Source organism: Boleophthalmus pectinirostris, unplaced genomic scaffold (assembly GCF_026225935.1).
Source record: "Boleophthalmus pectinirostris isolate CB_2022bp ecotype Guang Dong unplaced genomic scaffold, ASM2622593v1 HiC_scaffold_11, whole genome shotgun sequence".
Lineage (NCBI taxonomy): Eukaryota > Metazoa > Chordata > Actinopteri > Gobiiformes > Gobiidae > Boleophthalmus > Boleophthalmus pectinirostris.
The window spans coordinates 10,221,765-10,234,942 of NW_026570994.1; the positions used below are offsets into that span (position 1 = coordinate 10,221,765).

Genomic DNA, 13,178 nt, shown 5'->3' on the forward strand with positions numbered 1-13,178 from the left:
TAGTTCTTAACAAATAGTGAGGTGAAACAAAAGGAAAGGACATGCTGGTATTATAATTTTTTACTGGAAAACATGCAAACAGCAGAATGGGTCTACTCGTTGCTACGGTGATGTGATAAAACTACAATACTATTTATAAATATAATATAAACTAGAAAAGCACTCAGAGAGCGCAGACCTCCGCCAAGGACTACCCCCATTTTTTATATAAATTGCGATAAAATCAGTCTTCTGGATCAGATCCGGATCAGCCTTTGGAATATGAAAGAGGATCCCATTGTCCATCCCTGAGTCAAATTTCATGGGGTTTGGTCAATAATTAACCGAGATATTGAGAAACATTTACCACAATGTTAACAAAAATTTCAAAGTGATCCAGAATCCAGGATTTCTTCCAGATCACCCCCAAAATGAAATCAGTTCTTCCTTTTCACATTTCCAATAAATCCTGAAAATTTCATCAAAATCGGTCCATAACTTTTTGAGTTATGTTGCTAACAGACAAACAAACAAACAAACAAACAAACAGACAGACAAATGCCGGCAAAAACATAACCTCCTTGGCGGAGGTAAATATGGGGAAAATTGCAAAGAATTGTAATGGTAGATCATGTCACTTTTCTGGTGGAACTGATTATAAAGAAATGTTTCATGGAATGCAAAAACTTTAAAGGGCCCATATTACACTATTTTCTGATCTATGTTATAATAGTTTCCTAAACAAAACCATATCCGGAGTTTTATTTTGTTTCATTCACACACGTTTAACACACAAACTCTGCATATTTAGGCTGTCATGTGGTAATAAAGGAAGTGCTCCACTGTGTTTTTAAACTCCATACAATTTCACTAGTCATTTGGATGATTTCAGACCTGGAATTGCCAATCTCTGCAGAAGAACTACTGCTTCATGACATCACAAGGTGGAACAGAGCATTTTGAGCTTTAGAGATGCAGAATGACTAATAATAAAGTGTCACTCAAACACGTGTGAATGAAACAAAACACAACTCCAGGTATGTTTTTGAGAAAGCAACAGCATTATAACATGGCTTAAAGCTGACAAGAGTTAATTTTGCGTAACATAGGACCTTTAAGTTATGGGACAACAACAAATTCTGTGGTTATATATGTTTACTTCAATTTATATGTGTAAAAACAGCTATGCAAGTGAATGGGTCTGCCTGAGATGCCTGGGCTGAATAGATTCTTTTCTACATAGACTTGCGTTGCAGTTGTAGTCCCCACCCACCACTGACAGAAGATCAATACATAGTAGGAGTAGAGCAAAGCTAAGATGGCAGATGGCTCCACAAATTGAGATTAATCGCAGAATTTACGGAGTGACAGTGAACTAACCAGAAGGCTTTCACATTACTATACAATAAAGACTTTTTCATAATCTAATAACAATGAAGCGAAAACACAACGCACTGTCAGGAAGCAATTATTCCGAACCCACAAGAGAACTCAACGCTAACGCAGTGCTATGGTAATAAATTGCGTTATAATGCGATGGGGTGAGTACACAGGAGGCCGCTTGCGTCACGGAGAACGGTGGGACATGGAAAAACAGCCGAAAAACGAGAAGAAACGGGCAGATGGGTGAAGGGGAGGGGGGGTGGCAAGGAGACAAGTGCATCGTGGGTAATTGAATTTGTAGTGGGGGAATTAGCCAGGACAGAATGAGGTGTCTGAAGAGATGGCGAGGTAGAGATGGGGGTAACTGTGTCAAATCAGCACATCTATGTAGGTACAAGCCCACTAATAATACACCTGTGTACAAGCCTACAAATGACTTAAAGATGCACTGTGTAACTTTTCTGACGGAGGATACGCCATGCACCTTCTTGTTAACATATATCTAAGTATATATCTTGAATTTATACAATTGCATGTGTCTTCATTGCTTGAAAATACACAGAAAACATTTACTGTATATGGCAAGCCTCTCTACAGATCTGACCCGTAACCATAGACTGTATAAAAAAGTGGATTGAGGGTGCATGTGATGTCACCCACAGCATTCAGCTCCAGTCAAATGAAGCTGGTTGTGGCTCACAGTTAGGGGCAAGTTAGAGTTCCATATTTGGATTTCTGGCCCCAAGTATCATAGCAACCAAAGAGCCAATAAGGAGTGAGACGAAAGGTAACACCCCTTCCCACTTAGCAACGCTGTCAATTAAACCTGTTGCTAAGGCTAGTGCGACAGACCTTGGGGAAAGAAGGTGTCTGATTTGTCTGTTGTAAATGTTCATATCTAGCTTGATTCATCAGCCGGTTTCACTTCGTGGAAACCGTCTGACCTCGCAGCATTAGAATTTGTTCATTTGACGATAGGCGGGTACTTTTTTAATTTAAACCAATCGCTGCTATTTGGTCATGACATATGTAATGCGCCGCTAACAGGGGTAACTGATATATTAAGCTTTTCCCAAATCCCATAGAAAGAAGGGCAATAACGTCTTTCCCCTTGATAAAATTCACCAAACATTCTCTTTAATCCGGCTTTAAATCCTTGATCTCGGGAATCATTGCCAACACAGAATGTATGGCTCTTCGCTGATTGGCTGGTATCCGGACATGCACTTTTGGGGTTTTTGCAAAATGTCTAGTGTATTCCGATTCCTGCCCTACTCGCTGGAGAGAAAAGAAATTGAGCGGAGGCACTAGGTGGCGCCAGCCTGGCTAGTTCATATCCAGATTTACAGTCAAAATAGCTACATTAAATTGAAATTAAATGAAGATCAAAATGGAGTCTGTGGAGCCGGAAGTGCGCCGATACTCACTTCCTATTTGAAACATGCTGGCTAGCGGGTTAGCTATGTCCATTTATATAAACAGTCTATGCCTGTAACCGCCTGCTTATCCCCATGGAAAAAGATACATTTATGCAATATTGGATCGAGTATTCCAGTCAAAGCCATAACATTACCACGAAGACAAGCAGGTGGCATACCCTCTATTAGAAAAGTCACACAGTGCTCCTTTAAAGACCATCTTGAGTTCACTGGTTTTGTTTGTGCATGTATTTACACGAGATTATAATTATAAAGCAGTGGAAAGATAGCACTGTTTTAAGGTGGTATTCAAACCTGCCATTGAAATCCATAGAGTGATGGAGTGTAATTTGGCCCGCCTTAATGTAACTTGTGAATGGGCCTAATGTTTCCCCTGAGATCTGATGAAGCACTTGGAGACAGTTAATACATCACCATTGAAGTCCAAATGGATATTGGCTTGTGTTTTACTGGAAGAGTGTGCGACTGAAAGATCAAAATAGGCCACATGTAAAGTATAGTAGACAGACCATCGCTACTGAAGTCCACAAGGGAGATGTCTACTGCTGTCCGTAGCCATCTGGTTCTCCTTTAAGACCAACTTTAGTGCTTTTTTATAGAGGAATAATGATGTTGAGATGCCCACCGGAGAAGAGACTACAAACTAGGCACATAAAACTTAACAACTTAATTAAAAGAGTTGAATTATTATTTGCAAAGGAAAGTCTGTTAAGTAGATATAATTAGAGATTGTAGACAAAGCAAAATAATATGATGAGTTATTATCAAATGTACCTTAGTTTTGAATACATTTTTCTTGTATTTCACTGTGCATTTTTCATATATACATATTCAGAGTAAAAGGAATATTACTCAAGTAGAAGTACAAATTAAGTGGTCCAAGGTCTTACATGTAAGAGTAAAAAAGTATTTGGTAAGAGTAAATATCTAGAAATATCAGATTTAAAGGCAAAACATCAACTAATAATTATGGTATTTCCAAAAGATAGACCAAAAATCTTCATTCAAATCTTGTGGTATTGATACATTTACATATTTATACTCACAGTGAGAAAAGTAAACAAAACCTTCACTCAAATAAAAGTACTGTGCCTTCAGTGAAATATTACTACAGTAGGAGTAATTCTATGTATGTAACTACAATTTCTTTAAAACATTACTCAAGTAAATTCAATCTGATTGAGTACTACCCTCCTCTGGATATAACAGATTTTAATGCCAGGTTTGAGAAGGGCCTTAGCCACTATTTGCTAAGATCAGCTACTTTTGACCCACTAAACCATTTCCACTGCATTTAATCACTGTACTTATCCATAAAAACCCCATCTCCTGGATCTTATCTGGTGACAAACGCGTGCTTCCAGTGCTGAGGACATTTATCAAAAGCTCTGATTAGATTTGCCTTTCTAATCTGATGAATTATTCACACTAAGAGACAGCCTAAAGGAAGGGGTCACGACTGCAGATTGGCACCAGTTCTTATGTAATTCCAGTGACGTCCAATGATCTAATGCTACCAGGCAGAACCATAGGCTGTATATGAAATGGACATAGCTAAAACACTAGCCGCCACGTTCTAAATACGAAGTGACCATGGAGGCACTTCTGGCTCCATCGGCTCTGGATCCAATTGACTTTGTATTGAAAAAAACTTCACCCTCTCTGTACTGCTGCCTTGTCATTTTGGTCTTAAATGTTCGTATTAACTCACTTTACATGATCCTGGTGTTTTTATTTCACTCTTTTATCCATAAATAAATTCCTATTCCTAATGTGGAGCTTCAAATTCGCTTCTATAACTGCTAGCCTCGTGAGCTTCACTATCACTCTCTCTTAATCCACTTCTTTATATAGTCTATGGGCAGAATGCTAAATTCCAATTGACACAATTCCTTTTCCAAGAATTTCCATGTGTGAACTGATTCTATATTTAAAGCAATTTCTGTACTGGGCAAATTGGCTGATTAAGATTCAAATGAAAAGATGAAATGAAACCAATGTCTAATTTTGAAGGCCCTACATTAGACAGTGTACTAAAGCCATGTTATAATGCTGTTAGCTCATCAAAAACATAACTGGATTTGTGTTTTGTTTTATTCACACGTTTGAGTAATCCTGCATTATTACTCTGTCTACATCTCAAAACCTCAAAATGCTCTGCTCCACCTTGTGATGTCATGAAGTGGTAGCTTTCACGTTAACGGCTACCTTTGACCTAGTTCCTTAGTTCAGTTACCTTTTACTTTAAATCAGTAGAGATTGGTAATTTCAGGTCTGAAATAATCCAAATGATTCTAGTGTAGGTGTATGAAGTATAAAAAGAAGTAAATGGAGCACTTTCTGTCTTACCACATGACATCACAAGGTGGAACAGTTTGTTTTTCCATTTGAGATAAGAACTCAACCTAAATATGCAGGGTTTATGCGAATGAAAAAAACACAAGAATGTTTGTGATGAGGAAACAAAATTATAACATAGATCAGAAAATAGCATAACATGGGACCTTTAACATACAGTTTAATGTGACATGAACAGTTGAAAATTACCTTGCAGTCCGCCTCACTCACTCCGTTCCTGCCCGAGTTGTTTTTGCCTGTATCCACGGAAACCTAATTAGGAGTTGTACAAATGAGAGGAGTGCGATTGTTGAGGAGGAATTTATCGTAATTAACTGGGAGTGCACTGTGCCACCGAGGAGCGGCCAATCAGATTTGACCTTTTCGGGGCGCACAGTGACCCGCGCAGAGGTACACATTTTACTCATCCACGCACACACACATACTAACATTGATTGTATGTGTATTCAAGACAATTGAAGGAGGTTTTGAGTAATTCTGTAGTCTTTGCCCACAATAGGCTATTAACACTATAATAAAATGAAAAAAAAAAGCTAATTTTTTTTTTTTTTTTGAATGAAAGTGCCTATAGATTTCACACATGATTAATCAATAGATATATTTGTTAAATACCCAGTTTGTTCAAAAGGAATTAATAAAAGTGTAACTAAACGAAATTGGCTAAAAAAAAACATAGTGGCCATCATTTTGGATTAAAACAACAACAACAACACATTTAAAAGTTCTATATTACACAAAATTGACTCTTGTGAGCTTTACTGCAAGTCATGTTAGAATGTTGCTGTCTCATCAAAAACATACCTGGAGTTATGTTTTGTTTCATTCACACATGTCTGAATAACCCTTTATTATTAGTCTGTCTACATCTACGAAGTTCAAAATTCTCTGTTCCACCTAATGTCATGAAGCAATATTAAGCAAGTGAACAGCTACCTTTTACCTTTTGTTCAGTAGGGATTGGCAATTCCATGTCTGAAATTATCCAAATGATTCTAGTGAAGGTGTCTGGAGTTTAAAAACACACTTCCTGTATTACCACATGACATCACAAGGTGGAAGGAGAGTTTTCTCTTTGAGAGAATAACCTAATTACGCAGGGTATGTGTTTTAACACATATGAAGGAAACAAAACAAAACTCCAGGTATGTTGTTGATGAGGAAACCACACTGTAACATAGTGTAATATAGTGCTTTTAAATGTACTTTTTACATTATATACTGTACATTTTGCAAGTTTAAAATTATTTATCAGATTAGATTGCTAGGCTAAAATGTATAGTACGCTGACAATTAAGAATTTTATCGTTTAATCTACAACTCAAACCCAACTCAAAATCTTAGAAAAGATAAAAAGGCTTCCATTCGAAGCATATAAAATTCCTTGATGACGTATTAAATTCATTAGTACCCCCTAGTTGTCCTTCTCTTCTACATCTTAGCCATCTTCACCTCCTTACAGGTAAGCTTGTGCGTGTGTGTGTGTGTACAATCCACCATCTGCTCCGGTCCAAACTTCAGAGGGTCCGGCCGTCTGTCCCGTCACCCAGGGGCCCATCTCCTCCCGGGACCCCCCACCCTCCTCCCCCCTCCTGTCCCCCGCTTTAGCTGTGCTCTCTGGCTCCTGATTGGCTACATGTGTCAGGGCCGTTCACCGTCACTGTCCGGCTTCCAACAAGGACGCCACCAGGTTTATTAAAAGTGATCAAGGCAAGCCGCGTGTAGCCTCTGATTCTGAAGAGGTGAGGGGATTTTCATTTGGGAATTCTAGATTTTTGTTAATAGGCACACGCACTCACAAGCAGGCACAGAGAAGCAGTTAGCAAGGTTATAAGAAAAGCTGTTTTATATTATACAAAAAGACAGGAGACAGTTGGAAAAAAGTAGACACAATCAAGACTAAGAGGGCGCATAAAGTCAAGACAAATTAAAAAAAAAAAGATGGTTAGAATTTGAATTCAATTTATTATGAAGAAATTTGGAGATATTTTGCCTGTTGTTGGTTGTAGCACATAATTTGGTGTATCCATGCTGAGAAACTAAATATATAAATTGGAATTTTAGAAGAATTTTAGAAGATTAGACTGTGTTAACATTTGGCCGTTCAAATTTGACCTTGTTAAGTCCTGTTTGAGCCCAGGTTAGTTCCAATGCAGACTTGCTTTGGTCCTGTTCTAGTTTTGGTTAAGTCCTGGTCTAGTCCTGGTTAAATCCTGGTTTCGTACTAGTTTAGTCCTTGTCAAATCCTGATTTAGTCCCGGTCTAGACCCCTTCTAGTCATGGTCTAGTCCTGGTTTGGTCCTGTTCTATTCCTGCTTAAATCCTGGTCTAGTCCTGGTTTAGTCCTGGTTTAGTCCTGGTTTGGTATTGGCCTAGTCCTGGTCTAGTCCTTTTGTAGTCGTGGTCTAATCCTGGTTTAGTCCTGTTTTATTCCTAGTTTAATCCTGGTTTAGTCCTGTTTTATTCCTAGTTTAATCCTGGTTTAGTCCTATTCTAGTTCTGGTTAGTCCTGTTTTATTCCTACTTTAATCCTGGTCCTGGGTTAGTCATAGTTTAGTCCTGGTTTAGTCCCGGTTTAGCCCTGGTCTGGTATTGGTCTAATCCTGGTCTAGTCCTCTTCTAGTCGTGGTCTAGTCCTGGTTGAATCCTGGTCTATTCCTGGTTTAAACCTAGTCTAGTCCTGGTTTAATCCTGATTTAGTCCTGCTCTAATCCTGGTTTAGTCTAAGTCTAGTCCTGGTTTAGTTACGAGTTTAGACCCAAATTTGATGTATGAATGCACCCTAACATACTGTACACAAGTTATAAGCTTATGACATTGTTTTTTGAAACCATCTTTCATTTAAAATCCCGTAATAATTTTTATAAATATTGTCAGTAGAAGCCCCCATCTTAGATACAGTGTCCACTATTCCTACTGTCTATTACTCACAGACATTCTAGTTCATTAAGTTAACCCTGTTCATTGTACCATGCACATACAGTAGCTACACGCGTACGACCACAGCGGCTGTACCTGGAGCAGTTCCCAGCGGGTGTTCAGTTCCTCGATGCGTTCTCGGTTGCTAGGAGACAGCTGGATGTCATGTGGTCCGAACGTGGATGCCAGCTGGTTCATACGTTTGACATCGTTTTCAATGGGAGCGATCTCTTCCTGGAACTCCTACACACAAACGTGGAAGCAAAGACAGTGTCACAATGGAGAGGAAAGCTATAGTATGATAAAGCATATACTCTATTTCAATTATTATGTATGAAGAGATTATTGACAGGATTACATAGGATCACTTGAGAAATCCCCATACATCTTTCATAATGTAGATGACCTTCACTCTGTTAATAAAAGGGATTAGTGTAATACAGACATAATTAAGTAATGATTATATGATCAGATTAAAGCCTGGACAATCAATATTAGCTTCCATTTTGAGTGTATATTGACTTAGATCTTATTTTCAGACAAACTGAAACCACATTAACGTTTGAAAATATATTTTCAGTATCTTGGTTTAGAATCCCTACTGTAATAATTAGAACATTTTAACTTTTACAAATTTGAATTGTATTTTATCTTCACCTTTACCCCCCCTAATGTGCGGGTAGGTATTAAAGGTCCTATATTTTACAAAAATATCATCAAAAATATACCCGGAGTTGTGTTTTGTTTTATTTACATGTGTTTGAGTAATCTTGGTTTATTAGTCTGTCTGCATCTCCAAAGCTCAATTCAAAATGCTCTGTTCCACTTTTGTCATGAAGTGGTAGTTTTCAAGTTAATGGCTACTTTTTACCTCTAGTTCAGGAGAGATTGGCAATTCCAGGGCTGACATTATCCAAATGATTATCGTGAAAATGTATGGAGTTTAAAAGCACAGTGGAGCACTTCCTGTATTACAACATGACATCACAAGATGGAACAAGGTGAATTGTTATCCATTTGAGAGAAGAACTCAGTCTCAATATGCCTAACAAAACACGATCCAGGTATGTTTTGATGAGGAAACAACATTATAACACAGATCATAAAAGAACGCAATACAGGCCCTTTAAAAGTTATATAGATGTTACCTGCCAGTGGAGTTGGGGGATTTTCCACTGCATTGCCGTATAACAAGGACACCTCCAGCTTGGTCCTTGTTGACATTTCTTTACAGATATTGTAGCTCTATGTGGCCTTCATCATCAGAGATTACAATACTCCTAACAGCGAGAGTATATAGACTTTCCCATGTATGTGTGACCAGTAGAATACAAAATACTGAAACATGCGTGGATGACATCTAAAACCTCTTCAGACATGTTTGATAACGTTATAACATGGTAGAAAGCAAAAACAAATTGCATAGTACCTACTCTTTAATATTTCCATGTGATCTTATACTATCTCAGTCTACAATTATTCACAAAACATTCAGTTTTGTTGCTCTATTTAGGTTATGTGATTTTTTTTTTTTTTTAGTATTGATTCTTGTAAAAAATCAGTATCTACAGTCAGTACTAGTTTTAATATTGATTACCTGGATCTAGATCTGTGCACTTTATAAGCTGTATTTGGGTTTATACTGATTTTATTTTATATACTGTGGGATGAATTCCTCAAAGTGTGTGAACCAAAACACAGAATATGCTTAAAATGCCCCTCGGGGATAAACACATGAATTTATTACTTATAGTACTTTGAATTGATTTGAAAACACTGGCCATATGCTGGGGCTGGGCGATGTGCCAGGAAAACTCCTATCATGATTTTCTTAGAGCCTGATCATGTTTTCTTGGTATCTTTTATCTAGTCTTTAAAGCTATCTGCTGTTTCTGGAAGTACACTTCACTGTGATTCGTTAAAGTCACCCGTCACTCACTCAGAGTCCGATGACAGCTAACCAATAGGAGGAGTGGGTGTGGAAAGTGTCTGTATTTGACCATAGAGCTGTATTAAGGGTGCACTGCATAACTTTTCTGGTAGAGGGTCCGCCACCTCCTTGGCTGTATTCTGATGTTACGGTTTTGTTTCCTGGAATGTTCTACAGTATGGCATTTAATATAACTCTCTTCATGAGACAAGCAGCCACATCAGCAGACCATCTTACAGGTCAGATCTGCGGAGAAGTGGGCCCACTCATGGTAAGAATGCATGTTTTTGTGATAGTTCTGAGAAATAAAAAGTCCTATAATTGAATAAATACAGGATATGTTTGCTTAAAGGCAAATTAATATGTTATTGCTTTGTCTGAAATGTCTCACAGTATGGCATTAAACCTTTTTACCTTCATGGAGACCAAACCAGACCAAGTTACTGTCAGATCTTTGGAAAGGTGACTCCGCTCACAGTCAAAATGGCTGTTTTTCGTATTTTTGAGCTTTAAAACCATGCGCCATTGAATAAATGTACAATAGCGCTGTTTAATATTATATTGTGGAACATTCTAGGCAGAGCAACTGCATCTCCATAGAAACAAGAAGGTGACAGACCCCCAACCAAAAAGTTCCATAGTGCACCTTTAAATACTGCTGTACAACTTTCACTTTGTTTTGTTCGAACACTAGTTATAGGGTGAGGAAAAGGTGAGTTCTGAGCTGTTTTTTAAAATTGTTTTAGTGATTTTCTGATGTGAAGATCAAAAACTCATAAACTTCTCTGACCTTGACCCTCTCGATATGCTCTGGCAGTGAGTCCAGCACCAGGTCACCCACGGGCTCCCAGGCATCACGCACCATCTCCGCCTGCCTCAGCTGCCCATCCAGCAGGTCCTCGGCCTCCTGGAGCTCCATCAGACGCTCCAGAGCCAGCTCCAGCCTCCTCTGCCACTCCGCCGCGTCCCCACACAGACGCTCCCATCGGTTCGCCACGTCGTCCGCCTCTTTACGCAGCACCCACCCCACGTGATGCGCTCGCTCCTCGGGGCTGATATCTGCGGAGGGGACAGGAGGAGGAAGAGGAGGAGAAATATGTAAGTGACACAAGATGAAGAGCTCGGAGACTTGTTTTTGGAGATGCGGGGGGTGAATGTGAGATAACGCGCAACACAGTCAGCTGCGGCGTTCTGATAAGATAGTGGAGTTTTTTGCTTTGTTTTGGTTAGATTTATTAAAGAGTGGAACAATGGAAGTAAGTTTGAAGTCTTGCTGCGGGAAATATACAGTATATTATAGATTTACAGATAGCGTCCAAGCTGTTTTCCTTGACAAAAAATGCATTGAAATGATGAATTAGCTGTATGCATAAAACGTGAACTTTGAAAGAAATGAATGGAAAACATAATTATAATGTAGAAAATGGTGTTGTTAATTAATAAACTAAGACAAAACATACAAGTTCCAACCACGTCATAGTCATACCATACTCTAACACACTGATAGGCAGGCTACAAGTTACTATTTTGAATTGTGAAAGAGTTTTTTTTTATTTATTATTATTATTATTATTATTATTATTATTATTATTATTTTATTTTATTATTTTTTTACTTCTATGGGGTATTAACTGCTAACACATATTATATTGTTTTTTATATTGTTTTGAAATGGCTATATTTGCTGAAAACAACACTTTAAACACATTTTATAAGTTTCACTTTTGTTTTTGGAGCTCTGAGTCTTCCCTCTTTTCTCACTGTATTAAGTCACTCCCCCTTCAGAGTGCTATCAAAACATAGAGCTTCATGTTTGCCAAAAATAAGGAATAAGGAGAGTTCAAATAGGGCCCAGGAGAGATTGCCAAAATACTCAAACATGCGTGGATGAAGTTTAAAAACCTCTTCAGGCATGTTTTTGATGAAGGAACAACATTACAAGATGGTAGGGAAAAAAAAAAACTCTTTAAGAAAATGTTTTTAAGAAACTTTTTCATTGCTAAGGGTTGCCAGATTGGTTTTAGAAGTTTAAAATGTTTGGCTTTTAAAGACTAGATAATCATGGTCCATTATAGAAAACATTATTGAAGGATTATCTATTTTATTACAGAAAAAAAAACAAAAAACTTGGCATCAAAACACCCATTTCAGCCTTCATCTATATATGCTTTAGTTTACCTACAATGACCAAATCCAAAACTCAATACCAAAATGTCCACTTCACTTAAAAAGCTCGCCTCAAATTGTTCCGGTAAGTGCTATCATTAGGCGCTGTGACAAGATTTATACATCGGACCACTCAAAATGACAGCGCCTCCATTTTATTAACACGCCGGGACTGAATTTAAAAGAAGCAAAGTCCTACATAACCACTTCCAATGTTAAGGTCAATTGCCGAGCTAAAATACCCCTTTTGGTGCGTTAGCGATTAGCCCGGCGAGGTTTCTTTCTATCTCTCCGTGGTCAGGACAACAGTTCATTGGGTTCACATAATGCTGGTAATTTTGAGTGTAACCAGGCTGCTGTGATCACGGTCTGTCTATGTGCTTGAGTTAGCCGCCATTAGCTTAGCGTTACCGGGCTGTTGCTAAGGTGCAGAGTTCAGAATGTGGCTCACGAGACACGCTGATGGAGGAAAACAACAATCAACTTTAAAGGGCTCGTATTACACTATTTTCTGGTCTGTGTTATAATGTTGTTTCCTCATCAAAAACATATCCTGAGTTGTGTTTTGATTTGTTCACACATGTTTAACACACAAACCCTTCATATTTCAGCTGAGTTCTTCTCTCAAACAGAAAACAATCTGGTCCACCTTGTGATGTCATGTGGTAATACAGAAAGTGCTCCACTGTGTTTTTAAACTCATACAACCTTCATTAGAATCATTTGGATAATTTCAGCTCTGGAATTCTACTCTACTTAACAACATGTAAAGGGTAGCTGTTAACTTGAAAACTACCACTTCATGACATCACAAGGTGGAAAAGAGCATTCTGAGTTTTGGTGATATAGACAGACAAATAAGGTCCGTGTACTATTTGTTGTTTTGAATTTAAATTAAGAATGAAAAACAATAAAAACAGAAAACTGTTTATTCGATTTTTCCTTTTCAGTGTCAAACAAAAAACAGATTTTGACCTCTATTTCCAATATTTAATTTAAAGTTTATT

General features: G+C 38.1%; 1 protein-coding gene across 2 annotated transcripts in view; it reads right to left on the bottom strand.

The window, feature by feature from the left end:
- Window positions 1–13,178, bottom strand: part of dmd (dystrophin) — a 229,785-nt gene that overhangs the window by 65,929 nt on the left and 150,678 nt on the right. For both annotated transcript variants that reach the window (XM_055164366.1, XM_055164360.1), the window contains exons 58-60: window positions 10,796–11,064; window positions 8,172–8,318; window positions 5,349–5,411 (exon numbers count right to left, since the gene is read on the bottom strand). In XM_055164366.1, coding sequence (XP_055020341.1) covers window positions 5,349–5,411; window positions 8,172–8,318; window positions 10,796–11,064 — 479 coding nt within the window. The remainder of the gene's footprint in view (window positions 1–5,348; window positions 5,412–8,171; window positions 8,319–10,795; window positions 11,065–13,178) is intronic.